Genomic DNA, 13423 nt, shown 5'->3' with positions numbered 1-13423 from the left:
TTTTCTTAGAGAAAAGATTAAATTAGCTAGGTTATAATATTATTATATATTATTATTATATTATATTAGAAGAAAATCTTTTTATATATGATATATTAAATAATAAAATAAATTCATATTTTAAGAAGCAGTATCTTATACTGAAGCTTTTTATATCCCTTTCTATTTTGATATCGCCTATCTGTGTGATAATTAGAAAGAAAATAGAGTTTGATTTAATATTATTACGGTACGAAGTGTTATGACATTATTATTTCTGAGATTCTCTTTTCTAGTTCCTAATTTTATTTTCCAATTATTATAATAAGAAGTTATGTAATTTAAATAAGAATAAGAGGTACGAAATATATTTAAATCGTATCCATCGTCTACCATAGTATATAATAATACATCTATTATAAGTAAAAATTAGACCGATGAAGGTAAATCAATTAAGAGAAATTAGATTGAGCGTCAATTTAACAATAATAATAATCTTGAAAATCTGTAAAGAACTTATTAAGTTATCACAAAATATATCATTTTAGCTAGGGTTTGATTTGAACTTAGAACTCCCCCGACTTCTCTAGGATGGACGTCATAGGAATTTGACCATTGAGACACATGAAAAAATTTGTATATATGGTAAATATTATTAAACACCAAGATCTGCTTGGATTGAAAATAGGATTATTTTTCTAATTAATAATATGTTATTTATTTATTAAAAATATATACATATCATTAATAAAATGAAGAAGATGAATTGAGATGTTAAGCTAAAATAGCTTAAAAAATACGTAAATAATACGCATACAGAATTATAAAAAAATTTCTTTCGGACATTTAAAAATGGCTGAGCGAGAAATGAAAAGGGAAATCAGAGGAGAAAGCGGCTGGGATGGAGGCATATATCGGTCGTGATAATGGCGTTAAGAAATAACGAGACATTTTAAGACTTGACACAAAATATATTAAACTTGGAATAGTACACCACGTGTAGCGTTTGGTTAAATTATGCGACTAAATCGTCTCGCGACGACTTCGCGATTCCTCGCCCCGGTCTCGTACTGGATCGGCGGGGGGATGATCCTAAAGACTCTCGATGATCTCAGGAGAGATCGTGGCGCGCCACGATATGCTACGATATGCTGATATGTCTGCTACGATATCGTCATCGTGATATGTCACACTGGCGCGTGTTACAAGCGAGACACGAGATTCGTTGACTTTGTCTTTGATGTATCCGCGCGTATATCCGTCATGGCATCGAGCGACGGTACGCGATACAGTTTTCAGGGCTTACGAAATCGATCGCCCTTATGTGTGATTTGCTGTGTGTGTGTGTGTGTGTGTGTGTGTGTGTGTATATATATGTTGTGTCTGTGTGCGCATGTTGTATCGCGTAGAATATAAGTATGTGTGCGTATATGTTTATGTCTCCCAATTCACTTCCTCGATCAAGTTTACACGCAGCTCTCCGGGCCCGGTATAGAATTGGCGATGATGATCTCCTTCATCAGGTTGCGATCGGCTTTGAAGCTGATGGGCTCCCAGGACTTTGCGGAGAATGGGTTCAGCTGTCAAGTCAAGAGATATCGGGTCTGAATCTAATTAATACTCAGTGTCGCGCGCGGAGAAATAGAATTGAGAATCGAAAATAGTAGCGGCTTCCTCGGATATCCACACCGCGTGGAAGATCGATATTATTCATAACGATTATATACTGGTCGCGCGCGACAGCTAAACTGAGATTGGTTAGATAGCTAGCTTAATTTATAAACGATCGATAGAAATTCAATCTACGGCAGATTAAATTTCTAATCTTCCAAATCGCAATTCGAAATCTCGCGCGCTATTGAAACTTCCTATCTCTGTAAAGAATCGAAGGAGAAAAGAATCAAAGGCACATCTCACGTTAATCCACCTATTGAAATAATTAGAAATCATTATACGGGACGATTCGTTGAGGATTAAGACACGTAACATCGTTCCTCGCAATTATCCATCAGAATGCAAGAATTAAAGCAAATCTTTTCCTCGGATATGGCAAGGCAGAACCACAAATTGATACCGGATTAATTTACAAATTGCAACGGTGCATCATTTACATTATTTCAACCGTTCCCTTTCTTCAATAAGACCATTTTACAATTTCTGACATGACTTACGCTGCATCTGTTCGTCTGCAGTCCCTGCTTGTGAATGTCATAGGGCGCGAACAACGTGTCTGGTCTCACTGGCAAAAACAGCTGCGGCTCGCGTTTGATCTTCTCTTGGTCTAAAACATTCACATTATTCCACTTTACATTAACAGCTCTCGAACAATTTAAATAAAACGCTGAAGGCAAAGATCAGACAGATGACATTAAAAAAGAAAGATTTCTGTTAAATATATATTTAGTTACAGGCAAGAGTGCTCTTTAAATTATAAACTTTATTTTTAATAAATACTTTCTGAAAAAAATATCATCTCTCGTCCCTGCTATTCAAATAAAAGCTTGATATTTGATAGGAATTGATTTATCAGTTCAAAACAGCACGTAACTTGATCAACTTTCAGAAAATGACAGCTCGACAGAAATCAAAACGCTCCGTTATTGTTCATTCGAGTCTCTATTATTCCATAAATTCTTAAAACGATTTATTCTTCACGCGACTTTTTTTCCTAATTCAAATATTAGATCAAATATTGAATAGCTCAAATATTAGATCCTGTATTGCCGGAACCCAAAAATAAATTGTACAATTAAATAGCAAAAATGTATCAGATTGAGTCAAAAGCTATAAAAAATTTTTATCTCTCCTTTGCTTACTGTCTTTTTTGCAATGTAGTACAAGGATATTAATATATGTATATAGTTAAAAATGTACCTAATCTAATACAATTGAACTAAATTCAGCTACACTGGTCGATTGGACCAGATCAAATCGCGAGTAGAAATAACGTCTTTTGCTCAACGGTACCTTGCGGCGACTGTATGATGTCCGGTTGATTATTGAGCGCATAATCGGTGACCTGCTTCAACGTGTACTCGACGAAGTACGTGTGGTCGCCGTGGGTCACGTCTAGCATCGAATTGTTCCTCGAGTCCGGCGGTGTGATTATCGGCTGCTTCATATAGGGCTCGATATGTACGGGTGACGTGGTGCCACGCCGTCGATACATCATCAGCATCACGGAGATCACGGTCGCACCGAAGGCCAGCAGGCAGCCGACCAGCAGCAAGATCAACGGCAGCATGCTGACTCCGGTATCTAGAATGTGAATTTCATCCTGCGATGGAAATTTATGAGCGATTGTCTCATCACGCGTGATAAAAAAATCGTCCCCGTAATAGTCATGTATGTATACAAAATCAATTGTAATTAAACGCAGCACAATAAAATTAATATTATTAAAAGATACATTTTATCGCGTTGTAATTAGAAAAATTGTAATTAGTTGCGTTAATCATGTGACGCGCATGATGGCGAACGCGTTAAATTTGCTGTCGTTTTGAGTGATATAACTATTCTTTCTTTTCCAGAAAATTATAATGCGTGTAAGATATTTCAGTTAGAAACAAATTGGTATTTTTCGTTCGTAGAATGAAGATATATAGCAGTAGTTTTATTTACGGTAAATCATATATATTGCAAATTTTTAATAAAAGATGCAATAAACGTGATTTATTGTAAACAGAAGGTATATTTATAGATTTTTCCTGTAAGACAGATAATAAACTATAAATTATAAATATTACGGATTATTTTTAGTTATCGGATTTCTAATTTTACGGAATTTGAAATAAATCTGAATTAGTATTTTATTTTATTATTAGTTTTATTATTACAAGTTATTGTTAGATGTAATTTTTATTCTTTCATGGTTCTGTCAAAGTAACTAATTGATGCCAATATATCAGAAAAGGAAATTTAAATAATCAGTGAATTTTTCATTATTCGTTTCAATTTTAAGTATCAAATTAAATTATTTATCATGAATCCCTGTCAATCCCTTTTATATAAGACAGTCCTTGGCAGAATATCATCAATTTTATCTAAATTAATCCTTTCTCGAGGGAAAACCTGAAATGTATATTTTAAATCTGAATCCCAAATCAAATCAGTTTCGAAAAGACAAACCTCCGAAATGCTGATCTTTAAAAAAACCCCCGTTTATATAAATATAACATATCCGTAAGAAATGTTCTTATAGCATTTCATTTCTGTCTATTATTATTATAATAAAAAACGGAGATAAAGTTTCTTTTATACACACTTTATTTTATATACGAATATATTCAGATAAAATACAAAAGTAAAGAGAGAAACATTTACCACGTGATGAAAATTTAATTTTGACACTTAGCGGAATAACATCCTTTTTATAACTTAATTACCTGTGTGCTTCTCCGAGTCGCGCAGCATTATATCCTCCAACAGCGACACTTCGCTGCGGCCTTTGGCATTCACGGCGTAGGTCACCAGATAGAAGTGAGTGGCTGGTAGAAGATCAGCCACGGCGATTCGGAAGATTGGCAGATCGGCCGACACGCTGGACGCGTTCACCCGAAGATTACCGGTCAGCACCTCATAAGCTTCTAGTCGGAATTCCTGGTGGAGTCCGCCATCATACCCAGGCACGCATTCGACCTCCAAGATCTCCGAACTTTGATTGAGTGATGCTTTGATGGTGCAATTGTTCAGGGGATTCGGTTTCACTGCTCAGACACATTTCTCACGTTGAATTTTCAGAGTTTTAATCAAAAGAGATACCTTTACCTTACAAGGGAATTACATTGCAAAAGTCATAAAAAAAACTAACGTTACCAACCGAAAGTTTGAAATAAGTATTTTAAATGGTCATCAAACATTAAAATTTTGTATCCAACTAGCCGGAACATGTTTGACTACTTTAATTTACAATTAGACACAAAATATCGAGAACAAATACATTTAAAAAAAATGTTTCAAATAAAAGTTGTAGAATTTAAAGAGGCCAAAGTTATAGATTAGAGAGACCATTAGATGAGCTACTGAGATTTTGGTTTTAGGACTTATTGGCCCCAATAAGTTTGGACCCAATAAGGCCCTGAACCCAAAATCTAAGTAATTAATCTGATGGTTCTCTTCAAATTCTACAACTTTTATTTGAAACATTTTTTTTCAAAAATACATTGTTCTCGAGATATTTTGTATCTAAATTAAAATGGTGAAATATTTTCCGGCCCAAGCCAAGATACAGAATTCATAAGATCCCAAGATTTGACCATCTACAACATTTATTTCAAACGTGATCGGTAATGTTAACTTTTGATGTTATTTTTACAGTATAGCACATATTGTTCCTTTGTTAGAAATTTGATGAATTTATATTTTGATACGACTACTGAGAAAGTTAGAAAAATATTATACGAAGTTGCAAGTAGAATATGTCAGAAAAGAAAGATATAATTAAAAGCGAATGTTTCTCATTTTTCTTCAACATCTGATTTTCTTTCTCAGATACAAAAGGGATATGGTTTAAGTAAACTATGATAGAGCGTATACAGCTCGTCTCGTAGAAATAACCGATAAAACAAATATTTTCGAGTTTATGACGTACGGCGCGATAAGCCGGCTGCGAGTTGGACAGAGTAGAAAAAAGGAAAGCGTAAATAGCCGCGTTGAATTCTAAATATGAACATCTAAATATTATGTGTTTTCAACGCGAGATGCAACAGTACATACTATATTTAAACATTTTCAGAATCTCGGACGCATTTGTTTGCCTCTGAAAAAGCAGCAGCGACAGGATTTCTTCCAGATTATGATTCGCAATGAAAAAAGCAGAAGCGCAGTCGAATAAATTCCTGCCGATTTCTATCTTTTTCTTTCTCACTTTTTCTTTTTGTTCTTTTCTTTTTTTCATAATGATAAGCATCTAGAACATCACCTGCCGGAATGACTTGATAGATGCAGGGCGCCTCCTGCTTCCCTATCGCGTTCCTACCCCAACAGGTCAGAGCACCGTAATCCCTCTCGGATTCGGGGGTGTAGACGAGCTCGCTCATGGTGCCGTTGTTGCCGTCAAACTTGGCCGGCGCGACTTCGAAGTTCTCGCCACTATTGTTGAACTCCCAGACAAAGTCCACCTCGTTCGGGTCGGCGTCGACCTCGCAGCGCACCTTCACGGACTCCTCCAGGGAAGCCCCGATTATCGTCACCTCCTTCATCTTGCAAACTGGCGCGACTGGAGAGTACGTAGAAGAAAAAGAACGGAAAACACAACACACACGCGTTCTTTAGTTGAACAAGATAAAAACGTGGAATTTTTCTTTTTTTTTTCCTTTCTCGTCTCCGTTATTGATCGGCGGAACTTCGACAGCGGGATTATGCCGAGTTTAAGAGCCGTTTTATTCGCCTTTAATCGGGAGAATTATATTGTTCGCCGTAGGGCTTAGACGAGACGGTTGAAAATAAATTGGCTTCTAAAATGTAATCCCTCATATCTGACGTCCGAGATATTTCGCTCCCGAACACAATTACGCGCGGTTGGCATATTGTGTAACGCGTATTTTGGAGTTTACTGGAGGAAGTAGAAACAACATAGTTAAATTTAACTTTTAGCTCTGAAAAGGTCGGAGGTTAATTCTCCCATACAATAATATCTTTTTAATAATTAAACATGTGAATAATTTATTCTTATGTAGTCGATACTGTTATAATTTATGACATAAATAAATAAATACATATTCATATTAATAATTATATTTACATAATTATTTATATCATAAACAACGAATGTGCAAAGATCTAAATTTATTTGCGAGAAATATATTAAGCGCCATAAATTATGACACAAATATTTTCATTCAGGGTTGGAAAGTAACGTATTACTTTATGACACTGTTACTATTTTCGTTAATTTTTTTCGATAACCATCGTTACTCTTTTGTCTATAATGGTAACGATTGACGTCATTACATTTTTATAGTAAAAACAGTAATCAATTTAGCTGTATTTTTATCATTACTTTAAACAGTTTAAATCTTTATTATCTTTATAACTATTCAATAAAATTCATTATTTTTATAATTATCTAGAAATATTTTATAATATATAGAATTTAAATATCGAAAAATGTTTTATATTTCATATTTTAGGCTACATTCCAATAGTTACTACCAATACTAAAAATGTGTAGTATACATACATATGTATATGTAACATGATCTATAAATTTTCAGTATTGGTAGTGAATATTGGAATGCATTTTTAATAACGATTTTTGATGTTTAAAAATAATTTTTAATAAAAATTTATAATAAAATCTATGTTCGTAAATTACAATCTATATACAATTTCCTAAAGATAAACATGTATTAAAAATACCTATTATTGTAAAAATTTATTGACGATTTATTAGATACAAGTTTATTAATACACACAACAAGTTATGTATTCATATTTACGGGTCTAAGAAATTATTTATTTAATATTATAATTTTAATTTTTAATATTGATTTTCACAATTAATAATATTGATTATTAAACAGTGTAATTTTTTAATCTAACATCTTACTTTAACATTACAAAAAAGTTACGAAGAAAAGTAACGAATCGTTATTTTTTAAGTAATAACAGTAACACATTGCTTTTTAAAGTTAGGACCGAGTAACGGTACCGAGTTACTTTTTGCAAAAAGTAACGATAATGGTAAAGCGTTACTTTTATGAAGTAACATTTCCAATCCTGTTTTCATTCGCGGACGATTCGAAGATTTCAACTTGAAATTCGATTCATCCTCGATTCGTCGGCGTATCTAGATTACACATTCGCTTTCTGAAATCCTTGTTATCGATTCGTACTTGTCGTATCTACTTACACTGCACTCTCAGGTTCACAATTGGACTCGTCGTCTCCCCACGGTCGTTGCTGGCGAGACACGTGTAATTTCCCGCGTTGTCGCGTCCTATGCCCTGCAGCACCAAGCTTTGGGTGCTCATGATGATACCGGCCGAATAGTTTTGTGTCAGCACGCCGCCCTGTCATTGATGGATTAACGCGTTTAACACGAAGGTTGAGATTCCAGTACGATAGCTTTTTCCGCCATATTTCTTCGGTAATAAGAAACTCAGATGACAAATAGATTTCATATAAAGCTTTTCGCGAAAACTCGTATTCGCCATTCGCGAAGATTCCCTTTTAATGGATCTTCTTATTCTCCGTTTGGTATGTATATTCGGAGCTTTCGTACACACTTTTTCCAAATTTCCCGTTTTATGGAGACGAAGGTGACGTTGGAGGCAAAGGTAGAAATTTTTCAAGAAAATGCGAAATTTATTTCCGTTTATGAATAGTCGTGTCACGAATATCCGTGCGATAAACGCGAGGCGACAGATATTCGCCACTCTCGGAGAAGTGAATGCATATGCAGGGATGAAGAAATGAAAATTTCCGAGTCTACTTCCCTCATAAAGCAAAAGTTATTTTTTTTTTCGTCAAAGTGGCATTTTTCCGGAAGTTTCAGATAATGCTTTAAAAGTTCCATCGTAAGATATCGCGACTCGAATCGATCCTTATCAAAAAAGGTCATTATCGATTCTCGCGAATGGAAATGTAAAGTTCGGGAATCCCGGGTATTTTTCAAACCCCTATGTGTGCTTTTCGCGCTCAATCGCCGGAACTTTTTTTTTTCCAGAACTCGGAAATTGTTTGGTGGAGAGGCGAAGCAATCGAAATTTTAAAAGTGAGACGCTAGTGCCTCGCGAACGTAAACACACCGGGATTAAAGTGGATTCGTTGCTGACGGTGGGACTTACATTGTGGCGCCAGGTAATTTTGTGGTGCTCCGGATTGGCGCGGACTTTGCATTCGAAGTACACATCGTCGCCTTCTTTTATGTTCTCCGCGTTCAGAGTGCTGCCCAGATGCAGCTGAACTTTAGGCGGGACTGCAGAAAAAGAGAGAGAAAGAGAGAATTTTTCGGTTTTTCAATGTTTCACGTTTGCGTGACCACGATGAAATATTTCGGCGGATTCAGAGAAAATGGACGTGGAATATTGAAACCGTCGGCGTATGTGAGAGAGAGAGAGAGAGAGAGAGAGAGAGAGAGAGAGAGAGAGAGACAATATTAATAAGATATGTGACTCTTCGTGTACAATGGATTTAACAGATTTAACAGATTTCCATTTTCATACATTTTAGATCATGACAAACACAGCGAAACTTGTTGAGTTCCATTTACATATTCGTATTCGATTTCGAATCTTTAAAATCTGAATTATCGGCTGTCAATTAATGAGCAAATATATTACTACGTTAATAATTGTTAATTCATTGAGATATCTTGACATTGAGATATCTTCCTGTGGCTTAATAATTCCAATCTACAATATCGCGGGATGCACTCCTCACAGATAAACAATTCATGTACCGCAAAACTAGAAAAATTGCTATTAAAAATGATTATAAAATAAAAAGGATATATAATGATCGAGATATTTTTACGGGACATCCCGCGGTTTAACTTCAATCTCTCATGAGATGCACTCTTTACAGATAAACAATTCATGTACCGCAGTATTATAAAAATTAATGCTATAAAAATATTCGGCTTAAAAAATAATTATAAAATATAATATAAAATATAAAAATATACAAAATTAAAAAATAATATATAAGTATTAAAATATAACGTATTCGTATTTATAAATACAAAATTTTTTTACAAATATAAAGATGTCACTCGGCAAATTGATTTCACGATAATCGAAATCCGATTTGTCGCGTGGTTAAAAGAGGCGCCGAAGAAACGGCGCCCGCCACTTACAGACGACATTCAACTTGAAGAAGTCCTCCAAGTACGCGTCCGCCAGGGCTGGGTTCTCGCCGCGGCACTTGAGGATCTTGCCGTGATCGTCGGGGATGGGTGAGAACATCAGGGTGCTCAGCACCACCGACGCGTTACCACTTTCCTTTACCTGCTGGCACATACGTTCGAAAATTGCAGGAAACCGGCGATAATTCAGGTGGAGGGGAACATATAAAAAAATGTCGACGTCCGCGACATCGAGGTTTCAAAATACTTCGTTATTGACTATCGACCTTGCTGTTCCGGAACGTCTCGTTTCCTTCGATCCAGGTGATGCGAGCGCGGGGATGCGAGCCTGTCGTCTCGCAGGTGATGGAGTAGTCCTTCTCCGTCTCCATGATCGTTAGCTTCGACAGTATCTTCACGGTAAGGGGTTTTACTAGAACCAACCAGCGAATCACGTTTATTGCGCCCTATCGCGGATAATACTATTGTTTTTTTACACTTCTTTTTAAAAGCTCAAGTTCGATCCGCGATGTCAAAAAATCACTAAGGTTGTAAGGACTCATAATTAATACTTAGGATGCAAATCCTCTCCTGATGTCCTGTCCTTACAAGCTTCTGTGACGCTCACCGCTTTTTAAATTCATCGTGTGTCTCGCGTTAAGTCTACAGCACACGATGCCTTTCTTTCTACTGGATTGTTTGAACATGGAAAGAATGATTTTGCTAAATTATCTGAAAATTTAGGTAGATACAGGTTTGAAAATAATTTTGGATCATTAAAATAATTTTGACATTCTAGCAACCAGTTTGAACGACCTACATAATGTTTTGATAATTTAACAAAATTATTTTCACCTCTGTATCTAGCTGAATTTTTAGTCACCTCAGCAAAATTGTTTTTTCCTTGCAGGCGCTGTTATGTTTATGATATTAAATTACACTCAATTTGAATTATTTTTAATCATTCTATAGATTGCTATTTCTCAATATGTCGTTAATTTAATTAAAACAGTGGAATTAAACAATTTAACTCAATAAAGTGTATTAAATTCGACTGAAATATAATTCATTATTTACTACGTGCATACGCGTTAATACAGCGTTGTTTACTTTGAAACTAATCATAGAAATGTATTGATATACATTTTGATACACAAGGAAATTAAAAATAACGAAATATTATTTAACAAATGCAAAGAAATCAGACTCCTCGATATTTAAACAAATTAACGAACGAGATATATCGGGAAATAGGAGTCAACGCGATAATTAGTGCGCTAGTTAGCTAATAGACATTCAATATCTAATAATATGTATCATGTATTTTGTTCGCGTTTCGACTTACATTCAAGTCATTTTTAACGAATTAAATCAAATGAATGTTACGCTCTGCAATCCTGGTGTTGATCATTCGCCTTACTGCAATGATTCTTTTTTGTTCCATCGATTGTATAAACAGATTTATACACTCACATCCAGTAGTCGACTCAATATACATTACATAATTTTAATAAATAATAAGCAAAATATTATTTAATTTAAGAAATTGGATTACTATTGTTCCTTTGATATCTAACAGTATGCTGCTATATCAAGCTGGCTGTTATGAAAATTGTGTAGCCTGCTGACTACGCTGTTTGCTAATTTGCAGAATTTTCGTGATAGATTAGGTGGTGTCCTCCTTGCATGACCTTGTGCTGATTTATTGTGAGAGACAATCAGGACGCAGCTTTAGTCATGTGATCAAAAAACTCTCTTTGCAATAATAAATTAAAAACAATGCAATTATATCTTTATGATGATATAGGTATTACAATAGTAATGATTCATGTTTACTTATTTGGATACTTTCGTCAAATATTTTCTGTTAAATTCCAACTGCTTAGCCAACGCGAAAACTCGTACTGAAGCTAAGTTAGCAACACAGTCAGCAGCACTGCCAACATCGTTGCCTAAGACGGCAGTAAGTACGCACATTTAACTAGCAATTCAGCGGAAATAAAAGCTTCGTGTAGTGCAGCAGGTTTTACTAGATTGTAAAAAAGTTCTGAATCATCCTTCAGTTTTTACATATAAAAACGATTTTTACATACGCAAATAAATTTTGCTTACTATTAAAAAACAATAACAATTATTCTTCAAAATAAAAAACATCATGTTCAATAATCACCAGTTTGTCAGCTGGATTCAATTTCAGTGTCATTCGTCTAGCATTCGTCTAGGCATTCGAGATACCGCATCTGGTACATAGTCCTAATCTTGCACCGTTTGACTATTGCCTGTTTCGCTCAATGAAACATTTCTTGCGAGGATGACGATTCGAAACTGTTGAACAAGTTGAGTCAGCTTGTCGTGACGCAGCTTCTTCGCGTTTAAGGAGCCAGAATGGTACCGAAACCAAATCCGGCAGCTGGTAGCGAATAGTTATTGAACACGATGGTCTTTATTTTGAGGAATAATCGTCATTGTTTCTACACTTGAATGTAAAAATGTTTTTTGCGTGTGTTAAAACTAAAGTTTATTCGAAGCTTTTTTAACAATCTAGTAAATAGGGCAGGCGATGATTTTTTAATTAAACGAGTACATATAACATGTGCTTAATATTAATCTGATCGATATCGGTTTCGAAGAAGATTACAAACATCGCTTTTGATAAAAATGGTCAGTTAAAAGGATTTACAAACATAAACGGATTATTCCGCTCATTCGAGATTTGTTCAAGTTGAATAATTAAAGAAAGCTAAATTTATTTTCGTGTGTGTGTGTCATGGCGGTTATCCGTGTGCCAGGGTCAGTGCGCTCCTACAAACCTGCCAATAATTTATCGGGCCGATAACAGAAATGAGAAAGGATTACTTTCCGCGGTCGAAATTTAACTAACATGAATTATTAACATGTTGAATGCCCCGGGGCGTTTTGATTAACTTTGCAAAAGCGTAATTAGAGATTGTGCAACCAATATATTGCGGTAAATAAATGCCATATTTTTGTCAAATGCGCTCGTTACCCCGTTTAATTGAGATCCCCGACGACACGTGCAACTTTCTAAATGCGGCCGACTGCGCTTTTGCGCGCGTCAAAACGGAACGACACCAACACGTTAACCTTTGGATGACACTCAGCCTTTTGTAACTTTTCGCCGTTTGGTAGCTTTAAAACTCATTTGCTTTTATACGAAAAAATTATCGCATGTGAAATTTAAATGAAGAGCAATGTCAGTATATGTACATCAATTTTCCGTAAAAACATAAATGTATGCAAATTCCTACAAATATTTACGCTACGTGCACTTGTCGGACGGGGAAAATTGATTGTATCGCGCCGACGAAGAGAGAAAAAGTTCTTCTACGGAAATTTTCTTCTAGATAAAAAGAACTGGGTGAAAAGTACTCACGATAAACGTCGAGGATCACCGTCTTCTCCAGCGGCGGTATGAGATGCGTGTTGGCCGCCTGGCATTTGTACGTGGTGTTGCGGTGTTCTCGCCGCAGCTGCGGCACCGTCAATTTGCTGACAACGATGTTCTGGCCGAACTCCTCGAGTCTGCCGTCCACCTCCTTACCGTTCACCAGCCAGCTCACCACCGGCGTGGGTTTCCCTTCGTATGGGATAACGCGCGCAAAAGCACAGAAATTATACGCGGCTAATTAACTTTCC

General features: G+C 35.7%; 1 protein-coding gene across 2 annotated transcripts in view; it reads right to left on the bottom strand.

The window, feature by feature from the left end:
• Window positions 1–943: 943 nt before the first annotated feature.
• The window catches only part of side-III (sidestep III), a 20303-nt gene continuing 7823 nt past the window's right edge, over window positions 944–13423 (bottom strand). For both annotated transcript variants that reach the window (XM_018444571.1, XM_018444572.1), the window contains exons 6-15: window positions 13161–13364; window positions 10054–10199; window positions 9779–9929; window positions 8769–8899; window positions 7832–7991; window positions 5900–6196; window positions 4365–4685; window positions 2947–3237; window positions 2151–2260; window positions 944–1559 (exon numbers count right to left, since the gene is read on the bottom strand). In XM_018444571.1, the coding sequence (XP_018300073.1) occupies window positions 1446–1559; window positions 2151–2260; window positions 2947–3237; window positions 4365–4685; window positions 5900–6196; window positions 7832–7991; window positions 8769–8899; window positions 9779–9929; window positions 10054–10199; window positions 13161–13364 (1925 nt within the window). In that variant the 3' untranslated portion in view covers window positions 944–1445. The remainder of the gene's footprint in view (window positions 1560–2150; window positions 2261–2946; window positions 3238–4364; window positions 4686–5899; window positions 6197–7831; window positions 7992–8768; window positions 8900–9778; window positions 9930–10053; window positions 10200–13160; window positions 13365–13423) is intronic.

The sequence above is a fragment of the Mycetomoellerius zeteki genome, unplaced genomic scaffold, assembly GCF_001594055.1.
Source record: "Mycetomoellerius zeteki isolate Tzet28-1 unplaced genomic scaffold, Tzet1.0 scaffold151, whole genome shotgun sequence".
In the NCBI taxonomy this organism is placed as follows: Eukaryota; Metazoa; Arthropoda; class Insecta; order Hymenoptera; family Formicidae; genus Mycetomoellerius; species Mycetomoellerius zeteki.
This window is presented reverse-complemented; position numbering and strand designations above follow the sequence as displayed.